At 38.2% G+C, this 17,109-nt stretch overlaps 1 protein-coding gene and 1 long non-coding RNA gene across 2 annotated transcripts in view; both read left to right on the top strand.

The window, feature by feature from the left end:
* The window catches only part of LOC148675862 (uncharacterized), a 55,816-nt gene that overhangs the window by 21,387 nt on the left and 17,320 nt on the right, over positions 1–17,109 (top strand). The window lies entirely within an intron of this gene.
* sox1b (SRY-box transcription factor 1b) lies at positions 3,558–7,627 on the top strand. Its single transcript, XM_088596961.1, has 2 exons — positions 3,558–4,920; positions 6,855–7,627. The coding sequence occupies exons 1-2, from the start codon at positions 4,078–4,080 to the stop codon at positions 6,885–6,887; spliced, it is 876 nt and encodes a 291-aa protein (XP_088453087.1). The 5' UTR covers positions 3,558–4,077; the 3' UTR covers positions 6,888–7,627.

Here is a 17,109-nt window from a genome sequence, read left to right as displayed (position 1 = left end):
ACCCATACTCTTACGACACAAATGTTGTTGTTTTTTTAATTTTGCAATTTGTGAGAAAGAAATCAGGCTATCCGCAAAGAATTTCTTAAACATTTGTACCTTCGTTTCATCGTGAGACACAGAAAATATCTCCCTTGTCATTATTGTGTTTGAAAGGGCTGCCTACCCCGCTCACGTAGATGGTGTTACACATATTTTATGATTAATAAAGATAAAGAACTGAAAAGGGAATAATAAAAAACTTTTTTTAGTAGTGTCAAGTTAAAAATGACCTTTGCGTTTTACAGTTTTTGTGCAGGAAACGGAACAAAAAGAAACAAAAATAGAAAAAACATAATATTTAATGTAGACTATACTTTTTTTTTTACTGTTATTAAGAGTTCGGTACACAAAAAGTCATCAATGAGAGGAGCAATTTAATTTTCTGATCTGAATGTTGCTGTTATTGTTATTGACGTAGTTGTTGGTCATGTGCATTTAATAATCCATTTTTCTATGTTATTAATTATGATTTTTTTGCTAGTATTTAATAAGCATTTTATTATATTTTTTATCCTCTGATTGATAAATACTTTAACGTAATCCTACATCATTGATATTGGTTTGTTCATTTTACACAGAAGTGTGTGTTATTATGCATTGTTATCAGAATAGGAGAAATAGGTGGTAAGTCTTAAATATTAAAACCCTTTTAAAAAAAAATGGACATGCCAGAATACGAGCCTGGGACATACCTCGTATAACTTCAGCTTTTGTATTTGGCTATATACCTTTGAGAGTTGAAGCATTGTGTCTATCTTCTCTCTGTGAAAACAGAGTACGCAGCTTGAATATTGACGTGTATGCAATCGCTCTGCTGTTAACCCAATTACAGAATTCAACAAGACCTGTATTGAATTATCTCTTTCCATATACTATCAGCATTAGCCTAATTAAAAGCTATAAAGTCTGATATAATGATTAAATCGTTAGCTGTGCTGTAGGGAAAGAATATTTTGTTTTCCCTTCAATTAGTAGTTGATTGAGGTTTTCAGAATAGGTCAGCTGTGAAATTTGAATTATATGTGTGAGTATTGCTCACAGGGTGAGCTCTTATTCCAAGGCTCTAGAGTTTTGAATGTTTTGAAAACTAAATTAATTTGCGTCATTATTCCAAAATGTAAAATCTATTAACCAGACTGCGTTGCTGACATGCATAGCAAACATTCATTGAAAGGGGTCTATAAGAAAATCAAATCTAAAAAGGCAGAAAGAGTAAGAGGTGAGGGTAGATATTGTCCCAGCAGGCCTTACACTTTTATTATGTTTTGGTCTCCGCGCGAATTCATGTGTGTATATGTTTCGGTTTTACTTTTTTTATCTAGTCATAGGTTACTATACACCCTTAATTGTGTCATTGCTGTTCCAGATCTGTCTTCCTGTGATACATAATTCTTATTGGACATATGAAAGTTAATTCTGATTTTTTTATTAGCTTTTAAAATAGTGAGTATCTGTAACACATCAGGGCAGTTCTCTTTTCGAAGGGAGTTGAATTCGGTCCTTGTTTAAGAGAGCTGTCTTTCAGCACCATCAGTCACTAACCATATTTACAGCCAGCAGACGGCGATCAAACTCTGCCACAATTCTGCGAAGCTAGAAAAAGTAGTTTGATATTTCACTTTCAAATTATGCTTTTACCTCCTAAATCAGCCAGTCTCCTGGTGATACCAAATAGCTTTCTCGTGAATATTTTGGCTACTGGCAGCTTGCAATTAATTTGATGTTAGCTGGAGGGTTGACACTTGGAACTTGGATGAGCTCTGCGGATTTCTAGCTATGCAGAGTTACCGGCCACAGAGAATTGCTTTAAAAAAAAGAATTAAGTGTGAATTGTCGAGATTCACTTGAATTTAATTATTTTGTTTGTCTGGTTAAATCCGTTCCAGCTACCGCACAAACAAATTTAGAATTTGTTTGATTTTCTTCTGTATCTTTGTTCTCCTCATCAGAACGGACGCGGACTTCTGTCATTTATCTGGAGGATTTCCAGTTGCGGCTTCATTACAAAGACATCCTGCAGAAAATTCTTAAACCGAGAAGATGCGATTTGCTTGCTGTGCTCGTTAATCATATCAGAAATCACGTAATGTCCTAAATCTGTAGATCACGAAAATTAAGCATCTATTACCCGTACCGTGGTCCGTACATAGTTGTTAATATATATATAGTATGTTGCCAATCACGTGCTTCTTTACAACACATACACACGTGTGTGTGCGTACTGGAGACATAAACACAAGTAGTCACATTGCTTTTGGAAAGCACCATAATATGCATTGAGCTCAACTATTATTTTAGCATTCCCATTCAAAGCTTGAATGCGGAGTTGCTGGACAAAAGAGGCTCGCCTGGCACGTGCTGTAGGCGTCAGTCACCTGTTCCTAAGCAACCTTCACAACAAGACGCACCTGTAGCGCCAATTAAAAACTGAAAAGACCTCTTACTTTTTTTATGAGGAAAAAAAAATAAAGAAACTAAAGAAAGAAACTAATTGGGTTTTTTTTTATTAAGGTGCGGACGTTACCTTATGGATTCTCTATGTACGATACAAGAATGTCCCCACATTTAAAGTCTCCTTAAAGGGTCACGCATTCATTAATTTTATATTGATCAGATGTGAGGTTTATAAATTCGTATCATATGAGCAGGTTTGGAATCCTAAAGCGAACCGGGCTATTCACACGTTATAAGGACTGGAATTCAAAGAGTTTAATGATACAACAACGTAGTATTAAAATCTGATAGGCTTGTGTATGGGTGTTGTCTATATTTACTTTTCGTTATTTGTCTGCACCTATATCCAAATAACGCAGCACCAGCAAGATGTACATGCCGTGTGCCAAAATGCAGATCCTTGAATGGTGTGTGAACAACTCGCAAATAAATAAGGCGGACTGAATAAAATGAAGACCCACTCCGTCAGCATTTTATACCCAAAGTAAAGAAAAAGGGCTGGAGTACTCAAATGATGATACAGTCATAAAGACATTCAGCGAAGTATTATCACGTTAAAAAAAACAGAAAAGGGTGTCTTAATATCGAGTGAGATTATAAATAAAACTTAGATGATGTACAATTTATCAATAGCCGAAAAACCAAATGCAAACAAATCGGATTTAGAGTGTGAAATAGGGTGTTGGAATGCTATTATGTTTCTTGTCAGTATGGTGAAGTGATTCTTTTCCACACACACAAAAAAACATGGGCGTTTCCAATTTAAGTACTGTGTAATTCATAAAATCCACCTAAAACGTTCTGTGCTAAACCCCGCGTTAGCATTTTCACAGTTAATATTTTATTTTAAAATACAACACAACGTGCGTTCGTCTCAGTAGACCTGTTGGACATCATTATTTATTCGCAAAGTAAAACCTTATGACACGTTTCATCTACCATTATCTTGAAATGATACTCGGCTAAGGGCGTGAGTACATCCACTGTGGACATATTGCGAGATCGGAAAGTGCCCGGGCGACAGTAGCCTGCGGATTTATGATCTCTGTTGGCAATAAGATGCAGCCTCAGGGCCAGCAAATTATATAAAATTATATATTTTTTGTTATTGTTGTTGTTGGGGCAAACTTATCCTAAATGGTTTATTGCTATTTACCTTCCGTGTAAGAGGCGGAGGTGAGCCCCCTGTCACACCCCGCCTACTAGTTAGTTCTCACTTCTTTACGTCACCTGACTGCGCGCCATGCAAATCACACCGTTTCTAAAACGCCATTGGCCGCCTCCAGCTCATTTAATCCCTGTCAAACCGCATCATATGGCTGCTGCTCTATTAACTTCTCTACTCCGTCAGAGAAAGTAGCTCAAAGACGCTTTTCATCACTCTGGATGTGAAAAGCAAGTGGAGGAGAAAAAAAAAAGAAAGCTCTGGGGGGAAAAAAAAGTCCAAAGACGGTTTGATTATCATTCTGGATTATATTACGTTTTTGCCGTTTTCAAGGGGGTTTGTGTGGTAGTTTAGCTGGACTTTAGCGCCGAAGCTGAATGTTCATCTGTATTGGTTGAAAAGTTAAAGCCAGGTGAATGTATAGCATGATGATGGAGACGGACTTGCACTCTCCAGGACCCCAGACTAACACGAATTCGGGGCAAACTGGGCCAAATAGCGGGAACAAATCTAACCAAGACCGAGTCAAGAGACCGATGAACGCGTTTATGGTTTGGTCCCGGGGCCAGAGGAGAAAGATGGCTCAAGAGAACCCCAAGATGCACAACTCCGAAATCAGCAAGAGGTTGGGCGCGGAATGGAAAGTCATGTCCGAGGCTGAAAAAAGACCCTTTATCGATGAAGCAAAGAGGCTGAGAGCCATGCACATGAAAGAACACCCGGATTACAAGTACCGACCCCGGAGGAAGACCAAGACGCTGCTCAAAAAGGACAAATATTCTTTGGCTGGTGGTCTGCTGGCCGCTGGGGCTGGCAGCGGAGGTGGAGTCGGACTGGGGGTCGGGATGAGCCCAGCGGGGGTCGGGCAGAGGTTAGAGAGTCCCGGGAGTCACGGTGGCACGGCAAACGCCGGGTACGCGCACATGAACGGCTGGGCGAACGGCGCCTACTCGGGCCCCGTGGCAGCGGCCGCGGCCGCGGCAGCAATGATGCAAGAGGCTCAGCTAGCCTACAGCCAGCACCCAGGCAGCGGGGCGCATCACCACCACGCTCACCACCACCACCCGCATAACCCGCAGCCCATGCACCGCTACGACATGACCGCGCTCCAGTACAGCCCGATCTCGAACTCTCAGAGCTACATGAGCGCCTCTCCTTCAGGATATGGGGGGATCTCCTACACGCAGCATCAAAACTCAAGTGTCGCTTCGTCCGGGGCTATCGGCACCTTGGGGTCGCTGGTGAAATCAGAACCAAGTGTAAGCCCTCCTGTTACCAGTCATTCTAGAGCTCCGTGTCCCGGGGACCTACGGGAAATGATAAGCATGTATTTGCCGACGGGAGAAGCAGGTGACCCGTCAGTCCAAAATAGACTTCACGCACTGCCCCAGCACTATCAGAGCACCACTACAGGGGTAAATGGAACGGTTCCATTAACACATATTTAAAAACTGCAACAAGCTTACAAATTCACATAACCAAATATTTACCTCTTTTTTAGATTGTCACTGAACTACCTTTTGTACAGACTGTTTTTGATGTTGTACATTGAAGGTAAATATTGTTTTGATTGCCTTTTAGAAACGAGAGAGAGAGAGCGATATTACGCATACACGAGTTTTAGAATGAGTTAATGTTTTATAATTTTGTCCACATTTAAGGGATAATTGTTCATTTGTGTTCACATACTAGGCGATGCCAAGCTTTGAAACAAATGTGGTATTCCTAATATCACTGTTATTTAAGTCACCAGGATATTTTTTTTCCTTTCTGTGCAAAATGACAGAAGTTTTAAGAAATAACAAAAGTAACTCATGGCCTCCGAGCTATGTAAAATAAATTAAACAAGACAAATGTTAAAGTTCATGAGGCAATTTCTTTTCCATTGGACATATATTCAGACGTTTGTAAAAATGTGAGTTTCTGTATCTGAAACATTTCTTTTTTGTTGTAATATTTCTTGTAAATTGTGAAATAATTTTTAATATTCTAGAACCTGACAAGAGACTACGACTGTGTAAATAGTTTACTAAATGCATTTCTGCCACAAAAAGAAAATCCTGACATTGCGTTGAATTATGAGTTAAATAAATTTTACAAACATGTTGCCCTGATTCTGAAAAAACAGCGACGTTTTTGTGTTTAGTTTCATTTTTGATGTCTTACCTATAAATACAATAATTACATATTTTAAAAGATGTGACTTTTTTATTCATCGGAGCAATTGAAATTAACAGAAACGCGTATTTAGTTAAGACCGGGTGCCTAATAGTTATTGATGAAGTGTAATTTACACAGACGGTATTTAACATCTGCCACGCTCTGTGTGACTTTTGCATTTCATTAAAAGTTAAAAGTTTTTAACTGAACCGAACCTTGTTCCAGAACTTATTGTGAAAAGTGAGCTTTACTGTATGACGAAAGCACGCATCAAGTGAAATATTTAGTGACCTAAACATGTGACTTAGCAAATCGTAAATACCTGTAAATACTGATTAATTAATAATGACAAACGTAAGTGCTACACACAAGAGGAAAAAACACTTTGGTACTTGCATTGACAAATGATATACAACAGTTACGTCCTGTCGCTCCGAGTGAAAATGAGTGAATAAAGACAGAAAATATTTTTATGAGAGAATCATATCTTTCTATTTTTAAAGTGTGTAAACAGACACTCATAAATTATTAAAGAGAGAGAGTGCAAAATGCTAAACGCGTCAGGACAATAATTTTTAAAAAGGGAAAGCAGAATTAGAAGGCCTCAGAGTGAACTTAAATTGCACTCTTTTTTAAGCTGTATCGCAAGCAGAAACACTTGTCCTCCCCCAAATAACGTTATTCGTTTACACTTTTTCTACGCACTTTCCCTTATTTGAATTGTATTGCTATTTATTTTGTCACATTCTTCATTTTAGAGAAATTACCCACGTAAGCAGTATTACATGTTTTTTTTATTCTTGTAATTTCCTTATTGTTTTAAAAAATGTTTTATAGTAATGTGTCGTCATTTTTAATGAAAGGTATTATTATTAACAACAACCAAGTTTTTTTTTAATTCCACCTGCCCGTACAGAAATATGTTTTTCTTTTAGAAATATTATAATGTGACCGATTCTACATATTGAAGTGATGCAAAATATGGAATGTCTGTTACTGTCCTTTAATAATACATTTTAATGTTTTATTTTAGTATCTAAAGAAAAAGACGCCCATGTCATGGTAGTGCACTTTTGGAGGGAAACAAGACACATTTGAGCACCTGTTGAGTTATCGTTTTCGTCAAATTTTTGAAGTGAGGAATTTCGACACCTTTTAATGACGTTATAAATCCGAAATTTAATATTTTGTGAATAAAAAGAAAAAAAATGTTTCGTCAGTTCAGGCGGAGAGGAAACTTATAACGGCCTTTTGCAAAATGTGAAGACGGTCGTCCTCAACGCCAACAAAATGTTTACAATTTTTCAAGATTTTCTGCTGACTAAATCAACGACTATTATCACTAACGCAAAGATGTTGTTACTTGTTGATTACCTATATATCTTTTTCGTTGAAATGTAAAGTTTGTTTGTAAAGCAAATGACTCAATGTACTGAAAGTGTCATCAGCAATGTGTTTATTTATGATTCTAAATCCTACCATTAGTATTTATTTCAAAGTGAACCTCTACATATGTATTAATTTCAGTAACACATTATTTTTAAAATGCAGTATTTTGACATTTATAATGTTTCATATTTTCAAAATCCTATTGATTTCTGGTTATTGAGGAACTTTGATTAACTAGCCTTCAGCAAATAATAATGTTATAGTAATTTTTCGTGTTTTTTTAACCGAACAAGGGCATGGGGAATAAAATCAAGGTAAGCTTTTAAGAAAGGGTGTCTGAATTGTATAAACACATAGACTGACAAACTGCTTAAATTATATTAAAGACTTAGACGGAATAAACAATAAATAAAAGTAGCGTTTCTGTGATGTTCTACTTTTTTCTGCAACTTCACTCTTGAAAATTTTAAATGTTAACAAGGCTCCGGCATAATTTCCAACTGGACCAGTTTAAATACGACGGGGAGGGTTTGGATAAAAAACTCGACTGTTGTCTGTGCACGTTTGGCTAACTTTCATGTAGAAAATACCACAGATATAATGCGACAGCACCACGTCTGTAGGACTTCATTGGATTTCCCAGTTAAAGCGTAAGAGAACACGAACCTAAAGATGGATTTCAACCCGAAGACTTAAAACAAGCCTGCAGGAAAATGAATAAAATGTAGTTGTGAATTGAAGTGATTTGTCCACTAATGGTTATTTAATAGTTTTAGAGGGAAAAAAAAGTATTGATTCAGCCGACACTCTCTTCGCGTGTTAGTCATCGGTCATCTACAACCTTTCGCATAATCAAAAGTGTATTAATTTGGAATAGGTAAACGTAATCCCTGTAAGTAAGTGGTCAACGTTTATGTCTTGGGTAATAGGCAATATAAAAAAAAAACTACGATTCGGCTGTTTGCTTGTTTTGGAAGTACAGGTCAAAGTGCACGCCCTGCTGCCTTGATCTCTATACAAAGAATTTACAATTGAATACCAAGTGCTTTAGATACAAAGGAAATCACATTATTCATTGGTCGATGGACTCTATGCGGATCCCTCCACCGAGTAGAGGCGCACACAGGCATATGTTTTAATACGCTTTTCCACTTCAGCTCACTAAATCCGTCTTCACTGAACCCAGAGTGCCTTGGAATTAATTATTTGATGTGTGCAAAATACAACAGTGACCGAAATGTAATATGTGTATAAATGAGGGATTATGGTGAGTCGTCATCAACGAGTTGAATTAACATCGGTACCCCGACTTTCCCTCAATTTTGTTGTCATTTAATTTTAGTACAAGGTAGGCCCTACAGCATATACATTTAACGACCGAACGGTGATGCCGTCAGGAGAATTTCGCTCTGACTGTTATGTGTCAGCAGGGATTAAGATGAATGAGATGAGTAGTGAAGAGTGTTTTTTTGTGTCAGGGAGAATAGGATTAGACAGGAGAAGGACTAACCTCGGGGTCAGCGGCAAGTCAAACTCTTTCACAATTACAGACCGGAACAGTGACGTCACCCTCGAGTACTTCAGCAACAAGTGGGACTGATGGGCCTCCAGGTCTGAAGTCTGAGAGCGCTTGTGCTCCGCTGTCTAAATTATTTTCACCCATTATTCAACATTAGTTTCGGAATGTTTCTGCTTTTTTATGTTCACAAGCTTTAAGGACTTTATGTCTGAAGATTGCAAAAATTAAGAGTGCTTTTACAGACCGTTTTATGCAACACAAATGAATGCAGTTCTAAATACACAAACCGTACATTTGATAAAATACAGCGTGTTGTAGCGTGCTGAAGAGTTATGAAAGACAGGTGGAAAAACACAGACTTTAACACTAATACTACACTAGAGATTTTGTGATTTCAAAAGAGATAGCGGGAAAAGTCTTAAGACAACTCACCATTCTCTCAAAACATTTCCGTTGTAATTAACAACCCCTACGAACATTTCAAGCCTGAGCACAATTTTGAAATGGTTATTTTAGGGAACATCACCACGCTTTCCTTTCTGCTGGTAAGTCAGAGACAGCGGGTCTCCATTTATAGCTGGAAGTATAACTGTAATCATAATGTAAGCAGATCCATACCCGTAATTGTACATGCTGAAGCTAATATTCGAATACCCGATTAGACTATACTAACTGTTCAGTGTAGTGTAGTTCGCCTTGATTGATTGTAATAAAGATTGACTGTTGCGTTTAAGTGATGTACCTCGTCAACTGATTCACTACTGGTATTCATTCTGACTAGCATCGCTTAAAAAGTCCTGATGTCCAACTTTTCCGCAGTAAATTGCTGCTATAAGTCCCTTTTCCACCTGATGCTCCTCTTTCCTTCTGACATCGAAATTTAAAGGGGTTGCCTACCCGGCGGGTGTTTGTATCTTATCAGCTGATGTAAAGCTACATGGATTTGCATTGAGAAACACAAAGAAGGGGCAAGTCATGGCACATTGCCAAATAAAAGAGAAATGTTCTGGTAAATTTCACCTAAATAATTTAGTACTCAATAAAAGTGGAAAAGTGGGAGGTGAACCTTCTGACCAATAAATCTCTTCTGCATGTGATACTCTTATCTTGTAGGCGCAAATATATGCCGCAATAGGAAACCATCACCATTGGCTCATATTTGCTATTTGCAAACCCCGATCTCTTGCACTCGGTGTCCTAAATGTGGATAATTAGCATCAGTTTATCACGCCTCTGCATATTTTCTCTTCTCTCCAAAAATGCACACTGCTATTGGTTGCCATTCTGTCACAGAAGATTACGGAGACAGATTGCACAGAACGAATGTGCTGAACGAGATTAGAAAGGAATAGAAATAGCAACTGGGCCAATAAATTCCTCATGAGAGCCTTATCATGCAATTACACGTTGACATGTTTAACAATCTTGCAGCCTCTTAATCCATCGCCCTTCCAAGAGTAAAAATTCAGTGCCATAATATCTGCTGTATATTCTTACAGTAATTTAAGCACCAAAACGCTGTTGTAAATTCAGACTACACAGAAACATAAAAAACTTCCTGAAACTTTTTCCATGTTTTTTTTTGTTTCTCTGCACATTGTTATGTTTGTACAACCGAGCACATTAAACCTATAACTGTCGTTCTGATCTCATTATTGCCACCACCATGACCTCTACTAATAAAACTAAAAACTTGCACACCCGAGTTAAATTAAAATGACTTCTTATCTACTTTTCTTTCTGTATTGGACCGGATTCGGTATCTATTTTCAGACCGGCCTCACGATTTCGACACAGAAAACCGAGATGTGTTGCAGGGTTTTCGGACAAGTACCCGAATAGCTTTCATCTCTCTTCCTACAAACCTCGAACGTTAAAATGGATAAAGCTGTCGCCAGCGGAGTGCTTTCAGACTAAACAAACTGGGAGTTTGAGGAAGGAACTCGTAAAATAATATTGTCGTGCTTTACTCAAAGCAAGTGGATTGCCTTGTTTGATTTACAATTACCGTATTACTCCGTGAATTATTAAACGTAGGCTTGACTTCAGCGTTTGTTAAAAAGAGTTCTTATTTAACTCCCCCCACCCCCCGCACACACACACCACCACCACCACCCCCGCTCTGTGTCTGAGGATGCGAAGTCTGTATGAGAGTGATTGTGAACGTCTCTGCTGGAATTTGGCACGGCCGAGGCTTGGAGAGCAGCCCCATGCTGACTCCCATTCAGCCGGCCAGCTCTCTGTGAGGTTGGAAAGTTTCACTGAGCCGTGCACTCAATGGCTTCACAAAGCTGATTACAAGCTTCAGCGAATTCCTGAAGGAACCGAGAAGCAACGCAGGTGCAAAGGAGCCGAAGGAGTCCTTGATAGCAGTGACAGAATGGGACAAGCCGGGAAACGCTGGGACCACACAAATCCAAACACTCTCTAGGAAGCGACCGAGCCTTGGGAAAAAAAAACCCCATCATGGGCACGTTGTTTTATTTTTGACCAAGGAAGAGACATACGCCAGTTTTAAAACTAAAACGAAGAATAATACAGTAGACATACTGTACTTGTCAACTGGTGACTGCAAGTTCTCAGGCATTGCTTTATGTTGTCGATTACCTACTGTATGCCGGTGCCTCATACTGGCATCACACTGAAGTGCGACCAACTGCAAGCGAGATTAAATCTTCCACCAGAGAAAATCCTTGGGAGGGAAGAGATGTGCTTGTATTGTGAATAGGACACAATAGCATCCCTTTCCGATAAACCTGTTTTCCTCTTCAGAGAGGGCTTGCACAAACTCATCAACTTAAAAAAATAGTTTTGTCTGTGCCGCGCAAGACATGATTTGTGGTCTGCAGCCCCCACCCCCATACACACACCTTTATCCTTCCCTCTCTCCAGTACAGAAGGGTTTCGGTATAAAAAAAAACAAAAACAAAACAGCCAGTCTCATTTTCAGATTACAGAGAAGCCCCGTTTTCTGTAAATACATGTAAAACTTTAAAATCGTTCTTTTTAGCACAGAGAAAGAAAACGTTTACGTGGGTTATACCCTTTGCCCTTTACAGAGAGAAATTATACCATCGTGCAACATTTCAGTCTCAAATGATCTTCCCTCTTCATACAACAACACCTCGGAGTTCAAACTCTCACTGTAGCGTTGGGTCTACTGAGACCCCGATTTCTCTTTTAAACAAAACAGAAGAACAGAATTCTTCCATTCTCTATAGTTTTCCCGTGGTTAGAATGATGTTCAATGCAAACTTAAAAACAACAACAACAAAACACCTTACCTAACGTACTGATGTTTTAAAGTCCCGTTTTGTGTAAGCAGTCTTCTGTTTAAAATGCAAGTGTTTTTTTTTGTTCTTATTCATTCTTTCACCTAACCTTTTTCCTGCTGTACCTAATGCTGCTTCGTAGCCAAGCCCTATTCAATGGGACCCTATACTTAATTAGAATCGTTTCTAACTATCAATTACTTAGGAAAAACAGAATATCCCTGAGGACCACTAATCATACTGCCACCAGTACGCCGATTTCTAATTTCCACAACAGTGAATATTAATGTGAGTGCGAGAACGCGTAAAGAATTAAGTGTTCTGGTTCTTGGGATTTTGCCCTCACAGTTTAGCGCAGGAATGAGGAATGTTATTGATAGACAAGTGATTCTCTATTAGTTACAACCATCAATAAAGATCATACGAATTAAATTTGTTGTCTGTCCTCTTTATAATTTGACCGTATTTATAGATGATGCACAAACACCATCAAATGTGTTCAGAATGTAAAAAAGGTAGGAAAAAGGAACGGCAATTGGTCCGTTTTCTGTTTTTTTCTTCTTCTGCTGCACACTGAAGTGTGTGCCACCTTTTGCATTCTCAGCCTTCTAGGCTTTTCTGTAGAGTTAGGATCTGTTCTCTTGCATTCGTTTGTCTGGGCAAAAACACGGCGCGCTGTTGGCCATTTACTACCATAGCTTAATGCAGTTTTTCTCCTCGGCCCTTCTTTCCGAGAATCAGTTATCTCACAACCTGTGGCAGCTCTGAGTGCCAAGTCCCAAAACAAAAAAATAGCTTACTTCCTACATCTTTTGAACGCTTTTTAATTTTAGCGTATTCATAGCAATAGTTCAGAAGCCCGTGGTAGCCCTTATAGAATGTATTACACATGGATTAGTGTGTTGATCGGGTTTAGAGTAGAAGAGTAGCAAGCAAAGATGAAAATCACATTTAACTTGGTCGTTCTGGTATTTTTTGGGGGGTCAAATTCTGTGAATGTAGAAACACACTTCATTCGTGCAACTGCATGAACATTTCAGGAAAAATACAGAACGTTCGAAATAAATAAGAAAGAGTCCATCTCTGCACAGGACGCTTCGGCCCTTTTGATTGAGACTTTATATAATGCAACGTGCAACAGCTGAAAGCGCAGCGTTAGGCAGCGCTATGACCATGATTGAAGATTTCAATATATTGTACGTAAAGGTAAAAGAAGAGGACTTTTTAATGAGCTCAGACATGTGTATGAATGTTTTCTCAGGTTCCCATGCTTTCTACACAGTTATCTACTAATCCATCCAAGTTCAACTCTCACCTGAATTCTGTCATCCCCTCCATCTTTATGTGATTAGGGAACAATACTGATCCCCTAGACCGGCGGCGGTAGTCAATCAACCAGAACGGACTATGCAAATGTAAGAGAAAGGCGAGAAGATGGCAAACAGTGGTCGCAATTGTTCGCTGGATTTCACAGCAGTACGCAGCTGCGACACTTCTACAGTCTAGTCTTCTCCGAAACTGCGCGGCCCCTAAAACACGAGAAAGCAACACGACTGAAAATGTACTGAAACTTTCAACGGGCCTATGCTACTGTATGTAGCGTTGAGTACCGCATTCATTTCATGTTTAAAAAAAAGTTTTAGGACAGGGTATTGTTTGGGCGATGTTCATATATGACTAATGTCGGAATTCTTTTCTTCGTTAGTTTTTTTTTACATAGAACATTTGGATCGGTTTTTAATTATGTACATCTTCTTAAATGGATAACGCCTAAAAGTAGAGTCTAACCCACTCAGACGGTACAGACGACACTAGGACATCTTAGCTTTTCGTGTTGTACAATGTTGATTTAAGGTACACTAGAAAAGGAACAGATGTATGCATTCTTCTTTCACTGTAAACAACTTCTACAACCAACGTCCTCATACACATACATAATTGAATAGAAATGTTATTTTCAACTGATATGCAGTAGAACGCGTATTATGTTCTTACAATGGAAATTTAAACTCATTCACAAGACAGCACTCTACCACAGCGCACAAGTAATATAACGGATCACTGCTATTTCAGTGGTTCACGTGTGCTCCCAAAATATGTTTTTGGGATTTATTGGTTGATTATCCTAATGAATCCTAAATGTTTTTAGTAAGACACTTTTAACTACTGTATACAGTATAGCAATAATATCAAATGCTTGATTTACTCGTGACACTTTCTTGAGAGTAGTGATGAGTCAGCCTTTTTAAATAAGTTGCTTATTAATCGATCTGTAGTGTTTTCACAGATTTTGATGGGGGGGTCTACCTTTTTTCAGTAGATCTTAGAACCGCAGCAATTGAACAGAAAACTGATGAACACCCATTTCAAGATCGGGAGCTGTCCTGGTGCTGAAATAACACTACAGCTGCACCTACTGTAGAAGGTGAATCCAAACTCGGTTTGAAGTTATTGGGGAGTGCCCATATTTGTCTCTTCCAGCACCAAGCGATCCAGCTAACTCGTTCCGTATGGGTCAGCACTTGAACAATAGTCACAGCTTCAACCCTATATAAAATAGCGCGGCATGAGCACGACAGAGGTTAAGCTATCCCATTGTCCGCCATTACAAAAGATGTCACGATAGATATAATTTATTTTTAGACTAGCTGCGTAGTTTATCTACATGTGCCTAATTGGACTTTATTATATTATCAGTATTGTTTTCAATCTCATGTAACTCTGGCGACTGGAGACCTACCTAAATCTCCCTCTATCCCACTACTTCATGTTTATTTCTAAAGAAGACGGGCGTCAAATTAGATACAGCAACCATATTTATCCCCATTAAGTATTATACTTTTGCCGCAACTGTGTTTAGTATTAGATGAATGGGTGGATGGCTAAACGTACATAAGGATTGGCTAATCACAATTTATTTTGGCCTTTACAAATTGCTACCATGATTGTATTTTCACACTGCTTTAGTAAATGAATGAATACACAACTGTGATGATGCATTCTCCTTTCTCATTTTGGCTGGATGGGGTGAGCAGACGATTCCTTCTTGGTGTTTCTATACAGGGGTATGTGGATATCTGTGGTGAGTTGTTCTTTTCAGGTGGAACTAATGAGAGGTAAGACAACGCCCTGGTGATTCTTAGCCTTTTACCTTCTGCGTCCTGAATTTGTACTGCGACAGTATGTTTAGGAAATAAACCTGGCTACGTGTCTGGCTGTCTTCCAGGTAAGTATTGTATAAAACGCGTTTGGCTTTCTGGCAGTACGGCTGGCTAGTTCTCTTTCTTTCTCCGTGCCATACAGAAACATTTTGTTCTGTGTTTTCATTAGGAACACGGGTGCGTTTAAGAGCTGATGAACTGCGACAATGCACAACAAAACCTGCTTAATTTCATTGCGCTTTCACGAGGCTTCCATCATTTACGATGCTATTAAACTATGGAATACGAAAATGAGAAATTGACCCACTTGAAGAGTAGGTCTTTTACAGTATGGTTTATTTGTTTGCCTGTGTATCAGGTCTTGGTGTGAAATGTAGTTATTAAAAAAAAAACAGGTAGGATTCAGTACAGCAGAAGAAACACAGCATCAAGAAGGCGTGCACATACAGTTCATTTAAATTCACCATAAAGGGCGGTTTCCCAGAGGCTCTTGTAACATTTTCATTGAGTTTTAACATCATGAAATAAAGTGATAGTCACACGGGTTATATATAACTCGTGTCTGCGTCAAAGTTAGTGATTCATTTACGCTAAACCTGTCTGTCATTTCGACTGCTATATTATCAACAGTCTCATGCTGGAATATATATTTTTTAATTTAAGTAATTTTCCATTAATCAACGAGAAACTTGATTCTGAAATTTTGAATTTAAAAAACATGGTTTCATTCTTCAGCTTCATAAGAGTGAAATATTAATTTTAATATTCAACCCCCTTTCTAAATTTCTCTACATTTAGATTGGCCATGCATACAGTATGGGGGATATATCGGTCTATTCATAAAAAAATAGTGTTTTCATAGTTGTACAATAACGGATTTCGGGTGTTTGTTTAACGCCTAATGTAATTCACATGTGTTGTTAAGATCTGTCTAGGAAGAAGTGCTTTAAAGGAATTTAGATTACCGTTAAATATTGCTTTGTCCTGAAGGTCACTCTACCATTTATAAACTTGAGTGACAGCAATATGCTGTACATAAGTAGGCACTATTGAACATCTTCTGAAGTTTTACACTACATCCCCAGTCCGACCGCAACTGACAACAAATGAAATGTGAATATGTTTGTATATTGCAAATATTTTTACAATACTTTTACTACAATTGGTAGTCTTACCAAAGACGTTAGAAAATACAATACAAAAAGTCTACTAAATATGCTATAAAAGGTATACTATACAAGTGACAAGTAGTATAATATACACAATTATTGTTTTATAGCTTGATGTTTTCGTGATCTATGTATGTGTTGTATCTATATTATGACTTCCGGCCAGACACTAAAACTTTTTAAAAAATTTTTTAAGTTTTAATCTTTTTGTTAATCAGATCCAGATTTTTATTTAATGAAGATTTGCTTCATTTTCTAGTACTTTTAAAAACACAGTTTTGTACACTACCGTATTCCATTTTCTTGTTAAATGTATAAAATGTATTAGCTTTTCGGCTAATTCACCAGATATTTAACGATTCGCCGTGATGCACTCCATTTGTCCGATGTTATCAAGGAAACATTTTTTTTAACTTTAGAGCTCTAGAAAGTTCGTTACTTTCTAACAAAATGAAATGCTACATTCAGAATGTTGTTAGAATAGACTCTGTAGTGTTTTGTGTTGAAGTACATGTATAATTACTATTAGAAATATTAGCTCTGTAGTGTTTTGTGTTGAAGTACATGTATAATTACTATTAGAAATATTAGCTCATATCTTTAGCCTGAATATGATCTATTAGTAACATACTGTATGCAGCTGACGTACTATCTTAGTTAATAACCCGTAAAAAGTAACTCGCGGCTTCTTGTAGGCGTTTTCAGGTGTCACTTTTGTCACAGTTAGTGGGGAAGGCACTCAGTTTTACCCGATTTAACTGGTAGGCTCTGGGAAAGC

Source organism: Lepisosteus platostomus, chromosome 2 (assembly GCF_059453375.1).
Source record: "Lepisosteus platostomus isolate fLepPlt1 chromosome 2, fLepPlt1.hap1, whole genome shotgun sequence".
Lineage (NCBI taxonomy): Eukaryota > Metazoa > Chordata > Actinopteri > Semionotiformes > Lepisosteidae > Lepisosteus > Lepisosteus platostomus.
Note: the sequence above shows the minus strand (reverse complement) of the source record. Positions and strands in the feature narration are given on the sequence as shown.